We start from the raw sequence: 14,335 nt of genomic DNA, 5'->3' as shown, positions 1-14,335 counted from the left end.
CATCTGGGAACTTTCACCCGTCCTCCGTTCTTGTAGTCTTGACTTTTGGAACTGAACTTTGGCAGTTGATAATGACGTTACACGAGAATGCAAAAACACTGAATAACGCATGTTGAGAAACAGCCTAGGGGTTCAAAATAAATAGGAACGAACAAATAAAGAAAGAGGGGAGAGTATTTTAAGTTAACTGTTTCCAGACCCAGAATTATCAGACAACACATTCATGATCAAATTTTTGATCGCAGTAAGGCAATCATTTGTTTTTGTTTTTTAACATAATACAAAAAAAACAACACCTCAGGATATGGTAGTCCAAAAACAACAAACAAAAACTAATTTAAATACAAACTAATTTTCCTAACACAATAGAAGTTCCCGAAAGAAAGAAAAATACAAATGACTTCCCTTGCTCCTACCCACCAAAACAGGAGAAAAGGATTTAAATTAACAAAGGACACCCCACACCTTACTCATATCATACATAAACTAATTCACATTATTAGTAAAGGTAGCGCAGGAGTCACAAGTCCCTGTCTCCGGGACTGGTCTGGAGCAGATCAACTGAGACTTGTTGTCTTCCCTCTCTCTTGGCTTCTGATCAGCTGCATCCAGTTTATATAGTGTGGACAATTAGCTGCACAGATTTAAAACAGGTGGCAGCAATCTGCCAAAAAAAAAAAAAAAAAAAAACAGGAAACAGATAGAAAATATAGAATACTATATAATATAGAATGCAATATAGAAACTAAATAAACAAATCACGGGATGTAACACTGTGCTAACACTTAAGTTTTTTTTTTTCTGCTTTGGCATAAACATATTACATGCTAATGTCAAAAATATACATGAATGTATTAGTGCTCACAGAAATTAGACATGTTGTTCAGCTGCAAAGTTGCAGATCATGGGTTTCCTTTTCAAAACGATCTCCGCCGGACGATGAAATAAGCAATTAAGTAGTAACAAGCAAACATTGCCTTTGAGAGGCATCTACTGTGTAAATCTCACCACCGGGGTGGGACATCCTAGAGGCTAAGCAGATTTACTGTCTTGAAGATCTCTTAATAAAAAACATAATGGCTTCTTGTAATTGAAAGTACAATCAAATCGTGCCCATCGGGAAACAAAGTGAATAATTTACAGAACTGGAAAAGAAGCAAACTTCAATGTTTAATCTTCTGAGAGCAGACAAAATACACCATTAGAAGCACTTGTGGTTGCTTGTTGTGTAATTATTCCCTCAATGATTAAGGCAATTAGCTCATTGATTGCATTATCTTAAGCCATTTACAACAGTTTCAGTTGCATTGCACACTAAAAATTACACTCACGCACTTACTTCGAGCACATCTAGCATGCAAAGCAAGAAAATAATACCCAGCAAGCATTTTTTGTTTTTAAAAGATGTCTAATAGACGTCTAAACATAGTCGTCTTGGCTAAAACAAGGCTAAATTTGGGCTGTCAGTAAAACCTTATAGACGTCTAAAAATAGGCCAAAACTAGACTAGTCATCAAATAAAAAGAGAAATGAATGACTACACATATAAAGTCTGTCTAATATGCTTATTTGACCACTAGTCTAGTTTAGCTTTATTTTAGCCAAGCTGTCTATGTTTAGATGTCTATTAAACAAAATTGTTTGATGGGTAATGTCACGTCTTGTCTGTGCATCAAAATATATCCAAAAGGAAAATCAACAGATCCTGTATTCATGTTGAAACGCAGCATTGAGCTCTTTGTGCACCTCTTAAAGGATGAAGTGTCTCTTCGGGTGGCCGACAAAGCCTGAATCACAGCGGCTGCATGCCAAGTCTCTCCTTCAAAGTCTTACAAGAACACTAAAGAGGCAAAGCATCATCACCTCAGTTCAAAAGTGCTCGCTCAATTGTTAATTACTGTTATTACTCTTATTAGCTTCATTTTTAAAAGCCTGTCATTTAAGGTTAATTTGCATCACGCTTTGCCTTAGAATGCCATGCTCTCCGCAGGTTTTTGCTAATGTGCCAAGAAATTCAAGCCGTAATGCTTGAGTGATGAATTAACAATGGGAAAACTTCCAGCGAACAATAATAATTACAGCGTGCTGAAAATGTGGCAAGCACTTTTTAAATGTGTTGAGCAGTAAGGCGTTATAGAACCTAATTAATATGTAGCATCAAATATATTTAGCTGAATTACGGTAAATAAAACGAAAATGCTTTCCTAACCACAAACATGCACACATGCCGTACTGTATGAGGAAATCTGTACTGTTATATAAATACATGAAGCAGGTATAACCGGTTATCAGGTGTCCCACACAGATCTGTCAACCTCACCTGTGCTACTCATTCAAAACTGGCTTTGTTACATTTCTGTTCACATAATCAGTGCTTTGACTCCTCCCATCAAAACTAGAGCCTTTGGAAGCTTCCTTGACCTGCTTTTTGTTTGCCAAGAAGAAATGTCGAAGGGCAGAGTCTTCATTTCCTGAGACGGGAAAACAACATGACAGACACAAACTCTGATGTGAAGGACTCTTTTAAAGATGGCAGCCTGGAGGGGTTTAGTTATTTTAAAAAGGATGAGTTTGAAAGTGACTGGGAGAAATTGGTTGAGCGCAAGTTTGGTCGGGTCTATAAGGTGAAGCTTAAAGTCCTGCGGGAAACATGTGCTCTGAAGACCACAACCAATGACTACAGGTACTGACACAAATGAGAGTAGATTATATAATGTTAAAAGTACTTGTAAGTTGAGATAGTTTGTGTTTTGACAGTTATATTATAATCACTTTTGATTTGGCTTTCATAAATGTCTTTTAAGTGAAATAATAACATGTTTTGTCCTTGTAAACTACTTATAAATGTGTTTTTAAAATTTAAAATAAGAAAATTATTACTTATTTCCACTAAATCACAACAGGGTAATATTAATTAATGTTTTCAGGTTTTATATGCTGGAAAAATCTTTATTATTTCTGAATTATTATTATCTGTATGTATGTAGATTGTTTTATATGCTTATTTTATTTGCATTTATTTTTCTATTATTAGTTATTATATATTTTATGGCCCAACAGGAACATAATGGAGATTTCCAAAATTGGAAGAATGAAGTTCAATTATTTGATCTCCATTTATGGAATCTGCAAAGACCCGCCTGCTTTAGTGATGGAATATGTGCGAAAGGGATCCCTGGATAATGTCCTCAGCAATCATTTGTTAATGTGGCCTAAAAAGTTTCAGATGATCCATGAGATGACGATGGGTATGAACTTTCTGCACAGCATGAAGCCGCCAATCCTTCATTTGAATTTGAAACCGGCCAACATTCTTTTAGATGATCATCTGCACGTGAAGGTGGGCCAGATAATATTTCTCTTGCTTTCAGAAAGATTATTAATCAGTGATGTAAAGTAACACATTACAAATACTCAAATTACTGTAACTGAGTAGTTTTTCTCAGGAATTGTAATTTACTAAGTAGTTTTAAGAAGGTGTACTTTTACTTTCCCTTGAGTACATTTTTAGTGCTGTATTGTTACTTTTACTCCACTATTTTCCTTCAACCTGCTGTCACTTCTTTATTTTTTCTTGTCTATGGGTATTAGAAAAATCAGTCCTGTGATTCCTGTACAATTAAATTGCACATAGAAGGTAAATTGCAACATAATGAACTACCTCAAGACATGAGCGATTTATAATTGCAGCAAACTGTTTGAAAGCATTAAAATTGTCCAAGAAGATGTCCAACAGCTTTACACACATTGACCCAGAGACTGTTTAGATGCAGGTCACTGATGAGAAGAGGATGAATGTTTACTGTGTGATAACCGAAATGGCGACGTTGTACCCCAACATCACACATGACATTGCATTTTGTTTGGAAATGAAAATTGGGTAGACATCAGAACCCAACATATGGCCGACCTCATTGTCCAACGTCCAACCTAAAATCAACCAAATATCAATGATTAAATATCTAATGATGTTACAGCTTGACGTTGTGTGGACGTTACCATAATGACGTCTATCAGATGTTGGATTTTGGTTGCCATACCTGACAAATAAATGTCAGTATGTGACATCAATATGACGTTGATTTAAGATGTTGCATCGATGTTGGATTTTGGCCACTCTCCAACACAACCTAAAATGAACCAAATAACATCATTTGACGTTGTTATTGGACGTCAAAATAACTTTATCCTTAGACGCTGGCTAGACATTGAATTTTGGTCACCCAACATCACAACCTAAATCTAACCTAATAGTAACGTCTTATGACATTAGACAGTACAGCACTACAGAATGTTACGTTTACACTCATCCACAAATTACATGTAAATGCATCAGCTTTTTACAGTTTAATACTCACTACTCTTGAGCACATTTAAAAGGGCTACTTTTTACTCATACTTTGAGTAATATTTACAACAGATACTTTACTTGCACTACATTTTTAGGCAAGTAATGGTACTTTTACCAAGAAGTTTGGAAAGGTTTTGTTTTTTAATTCTGTTACAAGCTGTTTGCACATTGTCAATAAAAAAGTGAAAAAATCATGTTAGTTTGGAGAACAACATGGTGAATTGGTTAAAAAAATATCATAATACTTTCCTATGTAATTAATTACATTTTTGCTAACTTTTTTGTGTAACAAGTTTTCTAAAATGTTTAGATATGCAAATAAGGCATTCTTGCACAAGAATCTGAACATTGGGGTCACGTTCAATTCTTGTTTCATATTCTTGACAGATTAGCCTCAAAGGTCTTTTGCAGAGGGGATGTTGGTAATCTCTTTTTTTATTATTACATAATTCAGAAAATAGATTCAAAGTGTTTATTGTCATATATACAGTAAGGAACAGGATCTCTGTACAATGACATTCTTACTTTGCTGTCCATATACAGTACATAAATGTGTAAATGTTAAACACTGTGCAAAATCCAGCAGAGAATGAATAATGTGCAAAACTGGAACAGCAGTAGTTGAATGTTAAAGTGTGTACTTACAAAATACTCCGATTAACCAGAAAAGTCAACTTCCAGTTTTTGTAGAATAAAATGTAAAGAATATATAAAAAGGCAAACAATATATAAACAAATCCCTTTCTAAAAACCTTCACAATACATGAATAAAACGAAAGTTTGGTGTATATACAGTAAGTGCTGATAAAGTGGAGATATATGGCTCAGTGTAGAGAAAACAGCTTTATTTCCTTTATTTACAGCTGTATGTGTCCTTTCTTTTGAAGATTTCAGATTTTGGTTTCATTAAGTGGGAGTTTTCTAGTAGGAAAGAGTTCATTGAACACCTGACGGCCAGAGGCAACATAAACTATGTGCCTCCAGAGACCTTTAGCCAGAATCCTGAACCCCCTGGAATGAAGTATGATGTGTACAGGTGAGTTCATGCTTTGAAGTACTTAAATATAAGAATTTCTTGTGCTCACTGCACTAAGGGTTTTCATGATGTATTATACGTTTGAGTTTCTTATGTCTGCTGGTGATGCTGCTGTACAGTATGTGTTTATATACTGCTGACTATATATATAATTGACTTTTAAGGGCATTGATGTTACAGTATGTGCATAAATTAAATGTTTTGACAGCGAGTTATGACATGGCAGGAAATGCTTTCTAAAATAACATCTACTCATTCTGACTTTACAGCTTTTCTATTATAATGTGGGAGATTCTCACTCAAAAGCGCTCATATGCAGGTACATATTGTTTATAATTTTCTCACCTTTTACTTTTGTCATTTCTGTGAACCGGAAGTTTCTGAGACTTTTATTTCAGTATGTTGATGGACTTCACACTAAAATGGAATATTGAGTAGGGGGTGGGGCTTACTTTTTACTCTAGTATCATTCTCTAGTAACAAACAAATGGTAAGAGAGGCATGGTTAAGTATATTGTGGCTGAAGCTGTCAAACTTACATCAACAGAGAAGGACCCCCACTCCAAATGCGGAAGGATATGGTCAGACTTTATTGAAAGATTACCAAAACAAACAGTGGCAAACTTCAAAGATTAATTGATCTATAGAATAACAACGTGTGCTAACAAAATAATCCATGTTTTCCTGTTATTCTGTTAGTATATCATGAAATGATGTTGTGGGAAAGCCAATTACCATTTGCATGTTTGTATGTCTCTGTATTTGGGCTTTGGTCACATGGTCAAGAAAGATACAAAATAGGTGGTAAACTTTGTTCGGGTCTCTTATCCTGCTCTGCTTCTCTTTTGCTATCAGGCTCTCTTTGAGGCCTACTCTCTGGTCTCTCTCTCTCTCTCTCTCTCTCTCTCTCTCTCTCTCAGGTAACTTTACTTTACATTTAAGATGGGTGCAATTAATATAATATGTTTTTATCATTTCATGTTTTATCATTTTATACAGTTATTTGTAACTAATTCAGTTGTAACCATAGAGAATTATTGACATTAAATCATTTCATTTTCAAGTATTTGGGAATTACTTTTGATTTATCATCAACACTTAATTGCTCCATATTGCAATAAAATACAATCACATAATAATGATGCTCTTCCACATTTTTAGCTATTATTACTGCCCTTATTTCCGTTTTTGGTATAAGATTGCAGAAGAATGGTTTGACTAGAAATGTACAGTTTTTCACCATCATACTGAGAAATTTTTAGGCATTCGGCACAACTACAGTTCGAACTGCTGTAGTTAAAAACTCATTCTTACAATGTCCACATTGACTACCGCAAGGGCACAAATTAGGGTTGGCAATATTGACCAATTTGGCATTGTACGATGCCTAATGTGAAACATTGCGATGGGTGAATTAATTAATTATGAACAATTCATTAATTCATAACAAATTAATCATTTGTAGCCTACCGTTTCCACTACATGACCCGCATAGTCTTTGTTTTACCCATAACCAAACCATAAATAAATTTAAGTTACACACAAATTACCACCTGTCAATCACTTTTTCTGTGGGACTCTGGCGTGAAATAGGCACAGTGATCTGTGTTGTTATAATGGCGTCGACAAACTTGGTTGGTAAAAAAGGTGCACATTCACCTATCTGGCAATACTTTGGCTTTAAATCGAATTAAAGAGGACAGCCACGAGACACGTCTGAAGTGGTCTGTAGGATTTGTGGTCAAGTTATCCACGCAAAAGATGTGCAATCGACAAATTTACATGACCATTTGCATGTTCACCATCCTGTGGAATACAGCTCATTGCCAGTGGATCATTTTCATTAAAACGCTGTTTTAAAACGAGGCGAGGCAGAGGATCGCGATGCCAGCTCAGCATTGTGATGTCTATCGGTCATCAGCAATGGACGATGGCATCGTCTATCGTCCCAACCCTAGCACAAATATTACAATTCAGCCATTATTAAGTAATATGAGGCAACATATTACTGATTGTGATTAGTCAAATTTGTAAAATATTCAAGTCATAGGAATAATTTGGCCATGATATGCTTATACATTTTTTCACCTGCAGGGGCCTGCAGGGGCTTCGGTGTAAAACTAATTCAGTGTTTATTTTGAGCTCTTAAGGTTGACAGTAAACATTTCTGAACCACCTTTTGTGCCTTTTAGTCCATTGGTTCTCAGAGTTCCCAAGGCACAGGAGCTGTTTGTGCTCTTAAATTCATTATTTGGAGTTTGTTTGTACAGAAATAACACTCCAGGCAATTTGTTTTATTCTTCTTGTCACAGGTCTGTGTATGACAGAAATATTAATCAGAGTGTCATCTGGCAAAAGGCCTGGTGTAGAGAAGATCCCTGAAGACAAGCCTCCTGAGTGCGAGGACATGATTGGTGTCATGCAGCAATGCTGGAATCAAGACAGCAGAAGCCGACCCGCTTTCTCTGGTAACAAACCTCATTTTTTTGTTCTTGTTTCTGTGTAATGAAGACCATAATAGTGCTTGATTATGCTCAAGTGAAATGCATTCCAGTCGTCGCAGTTGCTTCTTTGTCTCGCTGGTCTTATTGCTTCTGAAATAACAATGAGCAAATGAACTGATATTGTTGCTTCTTTTACCAACCTCCCAGATTCTCCGTGAACGGGTCACCTTTAGTAAAAGTTGTAATTAAATTATCTGATTAGTGGCTGTAATAATGAAGTTTAAAATTCACAGTTTGCGGTCAAGCATTTAAGTACATTAATAAGCTTCTGCTGATTTTGTTGCAGTGTCGTATAATGAGCTGAATATGATTAATCTTGTACATCAGATTACTAAAAACGCAGTGTGATTAGCACAGCTATATCCCCTGCGCTGTGATTTTATCTTACATTATATGCTGCCCAATTAAGATGCTCCTTCATAAAAGTGGTTAAAGGACTGTCTATCATTGGATGGCCATTTGCAAGAGCAAAACTGTTTCCCGAAAGTGAGATTTATCTGAGATCTCCATTACTCTGCAGAGACTGTTCGACTGACTGAAGTCTTCAGTGAAGTCCTGAAAATCCCAGATACGGTTTCACGGAGTGAGATAAGAAAGTGCCTGCCTGAACAGGTATGTAACGTAAGTGATAAATAGTCAAATGTGTCGACTCATTTGCACTATTTTTGTCACATATTTAAATTGGGCAAGAAATGGAAGTTGCAATAGCATTGTCTTACTTATTGTGACATATAAACCCACCGGCCACTTTATTAGGTGCACCTGTCCAACTGCTCATTAAAGCAAATTTCTAATCAGCCAATCACATGTCAGCAACTTAATGCATTTAGACATGTAGACACCGTCAAGACGAGCTGCTGCAGTTTAAACCGAGCATTAGAATTGGGAAGAAATGTGATTTAAATGACTTAAAGTCTGAGTATTTCAGAAACAGCTTATCTACTGGGATTTTCATGCACACCCATCTCTAGGGTTTACAGAGAATGGTCAGAAAAAGAGAAAATATCCAGTGAGCGCAGTTCTGTGGGCGCAAATGCCTTGTTGATGCCAGAGGTCAGAGGAGAATGGCTAGACTGGTTCGAGCGGATAGAAAGGCAAAAGTACTCAAATAACCACTAGTTACGACTGAGGTATGCTGAAGAGCATCTCTAAACGCACAACATGTCGAACCTTGTGGCGAATGGGCTACAGCAGCAGAGGATCACACCACTCCTGTCAGCTAAGAACAGGAAACTGAGGCTCTACAATTCAGACTGAGTAAGGACAATTCTAAGGGCCCACGCACTTTGGAGGCCCCCAGAGATGTTATCCACCCCGCTTTTCACTTTCATCCGTGAAAGGTAGTCAGAGGGCCCGTGATGGCTAGCAGCTTCCCTGGTATCAACAGTCAATGGCCAGACTGGTTCGAGCTGATAGAAAGGCAACAGTAACACCTTTGGGAAGTGGTGGACCGGGAGATTCGCATCATGAATGTGCAGCCGACAAATCTGCAGCAACTGCATGATGCTATCATGTCAATATGAACCAAAATCTCTGAGGAATATTTCCAGTACCTTGTTGAATCCGTGCCATGAAGGATTAAAGCAGTTCTGAAGGCAAAAGAGGGTACTCCAACCGTGTACTAGTAAAATGTACCTAATAAAGTGGCCAGTGAGTTTCACATAAAAAAGTTCCAAAACCTTTCACACATTTTACTTGTATTTCATGTGTTTTTCACATATTTGCATGTGATTTTATCATGAAAGCACATGCGGTTTTTGATTTAGTGGCTAATTCGTACGAATTCGTACGATCTAATTCGTACAATTTAGTACGATTTGCTCATCTGCCAATGACGGTTGGGTTTAGGGGTGGGGTTAGGTGCCACGCCTCCTTTTTAAAATCATACAATTTCGTATGACTGAACTCGTACTAATTCGTACGAATTAGCCACTAAACTGTCAAAACGTAAAATACTTACGTTTTCTCGTGAGATCAGGCTGGTTTATCTGTAAGGGGATGTACAGTGGGACAGGACTTTTTGTCTGTTGGGGATTTACTCAATTGTTGGATCATTGCAATTTGTTGATGGTAGATGTGATGGGAGTAACAAATTATCTACTTTAAGAGACTGCCCAAGCATGGCAGTACTATTAAAGAGAAGAGAAAAATTGTCATTGAAGAGAGAATGGAAGTTATTTTGATTAAAGAACAATTGTTTGAGTACTTGTTTCTAAAGGCCGCAATGACATACATTTTAATCTGTAAATGTAAATATTAGCTTCACTAGCAAGACTGCAGCTACTCCTGCTATCTAGCGAACCTCACTATAATGGACTAGTGGTTTTTGATGAAAATATTGATAATATAACTTTAATAACTGCTGTATATGTTTATCCTTGTCATTGCACAATAATGTTCTGTTTATTATATTGTGAGTGAACACATATTGTTAATTCAGAAAGTGGTTCCAATAATTTATTGATAATATATAATAATATAATATAAGAATAAATAATATACATATACAGTTGAAGTCAGAATTATTAGTTACTTACTAACTTACTTATTAGTTACTTATCTCTCAGGTACCCCTAACACCCCCCCCCCCACCCCCTTTAATTTTTTTGTTCTTTTTTTTTTATATTTCCCAAATGATGTTTAACAGAGCAAGGACATTTTCACAGTATGTCTGATAGTATTTTTATAAAAAATTATTAAATAATTTTAAACAAAACATTTTTAGGTTAAAATTATTAGCCCCTTTGAGCTATATCTTTTTTTGGTAGTCTACAGAACAAACCATCGTTATACAATAACTTGCCTAATTACCCTAACCTGCCTAGTTAACCTAATTAACCTAGTTTATGTTGTCACTTTAAGCTGTATAGAAGTGTCTTGAAAAATATCTAGTAAAATATTATTTACTGTCATCATGGTAAAGATAAAATAAATCAGTTATTAGAAATGAGTTATTAAAACTATTATGTTTAGAAATGTGTTTAGAAAATATTGTCTCAGTTAAAAAGAAATTTGGGAAAAAAATAAACAGGGGGGCTAATAATTCAGGGGGCTAATAATTCTGACTTCAACTGTATATACCACCTATAAGAAGCACTTTCTCTCTCTCTCCTTTTCTCTCTCTCTCAAAAAACTCCTATTCTAGCACTGAATTCTCTGAGTACAAACAAGTTACTTTGTATAACTAGCACCTCTGTATTGTCTCTTCTTTTTGAATCGCTGAATACCTCCTCAATTGTAAGTCGCTTTGGAGAAAAGCGTCTGCTATATGACTAAATGTAAATATATATTGTTGTTTTTATCACTTTAATTACTACAGTTGTGAAATCTTAACAGGCCTAGATGAGCCTTGGCCTAGAGCCTATGAATGTTAATCAAACTTAAGTTGGCTCCAAAGTTGTGCACTTTTCTGAAAGTCTGTAAAGATGTACAATGACTTTTACTATGCAAATAAATAATGTGAATGCCATATTGACCAACACAACATTCAGACTAACACATTTTAAAATCCATGACAATAAAATGAACTCAATTGTGCTCTCCTCCATTAGCCCAAGAAAACGGCTGACTCCTCAGGCAAGTATTTTTCAATGCATTCAATCTTTTGTGCTGTCTCTGAACAATCCTTCCACATTTTACTGTATATATAACTGTCCTCTAACCTATTTCCCCCTATACACTATAGATGATTCAAGCATTCACTCTCTGCTTGTAAGAAAAGACTTTTCTAGCTTCAAGAAAGTTGTGCGAAAAGAGCATGTGTCAATGCTCTTTCAAGACAACAACTCTCTCCTTCATCATGCCGTGGCAGGCGGGGACAGAGAAAGTGTGCAGATGGTCCTGAATCTGGGAGCCTCTGTGAATTGCCAGAGTGTAAAAGGCTACACTCCTCTCATCGTCGCAGTTCTGCACAAGTTTTATGAGATCTGCAGCTTGCTGACAGACTGTGGGGCTGACGTCAACCTCAGCGATGGCGACCAGTGGACCGCGCTACATTTTGCCGTACAGGCTGGCGACGACAGAGCCACTCGACTTTTGCTAGACAATAAGGCAAGAGCCGATGCCAAGGAAAAGGATGGATGGACGCCTTTGCATCTAGCAGCTCAAAATGGGCACGAGAACATTGTGAGAATCTTACTCCGCCGTCTTGACGGCGTGGATGCGCAGGAGCACCAATCATGCCGAACAGCGCTTCACGTAGCTTCTATTTATGGCCACATAAACATCGTCAAGCTCTTGCTCAATAAACGAGCTGACATCAACAAACAGGATAACAACCAATCCACTGCCCTGCACCTGGCGGCAGAGGAGGGGCACTTCAGGGTGGTCCGTTTGCTGGTTAATAGTGGAGCTGATGTGAATAAAGTTGATGAGCAAAGCTACAGCCCTCTTCATTTTGCAGCTCTGAACGGTTATACGGGTATCTGTAGACTCCTCTTAAGTAAAGGAATCGACCCCAACAGCAGAACTAATAAGAACTGGACTGCCATGCACCTGGCAGCCCTGAAAGGCCATCCGGAGACTATCCTCACCTTGGAGGAACACCAAGGCTCGGTCAACATTCAAGGGAAAAACGGCTGGACGCCTTTGCATCTTGCCTGTCATCATGGACAGGAGGAGGTGGTGACAGGGCTGCTAACAGCAGGTGCTGACCCAAACTTGGCTGAGGATAACGGTTGGACCCCCCTCCATTTAGCTTGTAATAGCAGCAGCTTCCCTAGCGTGCTGCAGTTGATATCCCATAAAGCTAATGTGAATGCTCAGAATAACAGCCAGTCAACACCCTTGCATTTAGCCGCCCAGCTCAGCAACATCCCTATCATCAAAGCCCTTCTGATGAATAATGCACAGCGGGACATGCAGGACTCCAAAGGATGTACCGCCTTAACCTTGGCTCAACGGTGCAACAATTCAGAAGCTGTGGAGCTCCTGGACAGCTAGTGCTTGGGTTGAGAGCGAGCAGTGTTCGGTGACAGATAACTCCGCCATTAGAGGGAGTGCAGCATTGATTTCTTCCATCGATTTCCTTCCTCCTGCAAAGCCTGCTCTTATAAACACTCTGGCTGTTGTTTTTGATTTAGATTCCTTGAATTTAACGCCTTTGTTTGGGTTTGTGAAGAGCTCAGGTGTGCTCTATGTGTGTAAGTGTTATGAATGAGGCGTTTTATGACCAGCGGTGCGTAGGGAAGGTCAGCATAAAATCATCAGCGTCAGTTTATTTATTGTGAATAATTCATCAGAGCATGTCACGCCTTGGAAAACAAATGTTTGTTTCTCGTTTTATTCGATCAAAATGTAATAACTTGCTCAATCTTTGAAAAGACTTTCTTTGTGTGTTGATGTCACGTAGGTTGCAGAGGCTAATGCATATTTTTAAAGCAATAATTCAGATCAAAATTTCAATTCTAGCATTGTTTCCTCAGCCTTGTCATTCCAAACATGTATGACTTGCATTAATTTGTTGAATATAGATTTTTATATAGATTTCTATGGCACAACGCTCTCAAAAACTAATAAGTAGATTCTAGTCAGTCTGACTAATCTAACAACCCATTATTTATTTTTTTGCTGAATCCTGTTTAATTTGAAAACACGTCATATTGGAGAAGGAAAATACATTATTATAGTGGTCTGTTTAAATCCATACACTCAGTCTCTCTTAAGTGCTTTGCTGCACACCAATTCGACACTCTCACCCCCCTCCCCAACTTCTCCTAGCCCATATCTGAAATCTGTCAAGATGTTTAGCCCAAATACATAATAATCAGCCAAATGTTTATGGCATTTACAGAGCATTAAGTCTAACAATAATTAATTGTAATTGTTTATGCATGACGGCGACATGGTGGTTGAGTGGTAAGCACTGTCGCCTCACAGCAAGAAGGTCGCTGGTTCGAATACCGGCCTGGGTCAGTCGGCATTTCTGTGTGCATGAGCTTGCATGTTCTCCCCATGTTCGTGTTGGTTTCCTCTGGGTGCTCTGGTTTCCCCCACAATCTAAATTCATGCGCTATAGGTGAATTGAATAAACTAAATTGGCCATAGTGTATGTGTGTGAATGAGTATATATATATATATATATATATATATATATATATATATATATATATATATATATATATATATATATGGATGTTTCCCAGAACAGAGTTGCAGCTGAAAGGACATCCTATGTGTAAAACATATGCTGGATAAGCAAAAAAAAAAAAAAAAAAAAATATATATATATATATATATATATATATATATATATATATATATATATATATATATATATATATATGTTAACAACAGTGATCCTGACTGAGATGGTAAATTGATACTGAATTATTTATTTAACAGGATTCAATGGCCATAACTATGAATTCCACTACTGTCAAAAACGTGTCTACAGTAATGTCATGGTGAAAAAATCACAACCATTCATGCCATTCAAAGGGTATG

General features: G+C 37.2%; 1 protein-coding gene across 1 annotated transcript; it reads left to right on the top strand.

Moving 5' to 3' along the window:
- The first annotated feature begins 2,442 nt into the window (after nucleotides 1-2,442).
- ankk1 (ankyrin repeat and kinase domain containing 1) lies at nucleotides 2,443-13,948 on the top strand. Its single transcript, XM_056474372.1, has 8 exons — nucleotides 2,443-2,683; nucleotides 3,061-3,340; nucleotides 5,239-5,387; nucleotides 5,657-5,706; nucleotides 7,700-7,855; nucleotides 8,412-8,503; nucleotides 11,443-11,467; nucleotides 11,577-13,948. The coding sequence occupies exons 1-8, from the start codon at nucleotides 2,490-2,492 to the stop codon at nucleotides 12,830-12,832; spliced, it is 2,202 nt and encodes a 733-aa protein (XP_056330347.1). The 5' UTR covers nucleotides 2,443-2,489; the 3' UTR covers nucleotides 12,833-13,948.
- The last annotated feature ends 387 nt before the right edge of the window (nucleotides 13,949-14,335 follow it).

The sequence above is a fragment of the Danio aesculapii genome, chromosome 15 (assembly GCF_903798145.1).
Source record: "Danio aesculapii chromosome 15, fDanAes4.1, whole genome shotgun sequence".
Classification (NCBI taxonomy): Eukaryota; Metazoa; Chordata; class Actinopteri; order Cypriniformes; family Danionidae; genus Danio; species Danio aesculapii.
Note: the sequence above shows the minus strand (reverse complement) of the source record. Positions and strands in the feature narration are given on the sequence as shown.

Coding starts and splice junctions, on each gene's coding strand:
- ankk1 (XM_056474372.1), top strand. CDS start 2,490: ATGACAGACACAAACTCTGATGTGAAGGACTCTTTTAAAGATGGCAGC. Junction 3,341..5,238: donor ATGATCATCTGCACGTGAAG/GTGGGCCAGATA, acceptor TTTCTTTTGAAG/ATTTCAGATTTTGGTTTCAT. Junction 5,707..7,699: donor TCAAAAGCGCTCATATGCAG/GTACATATTGTT, acceptor TTCTTGTCACAG/GTCTGTGTATGACAGAAATA.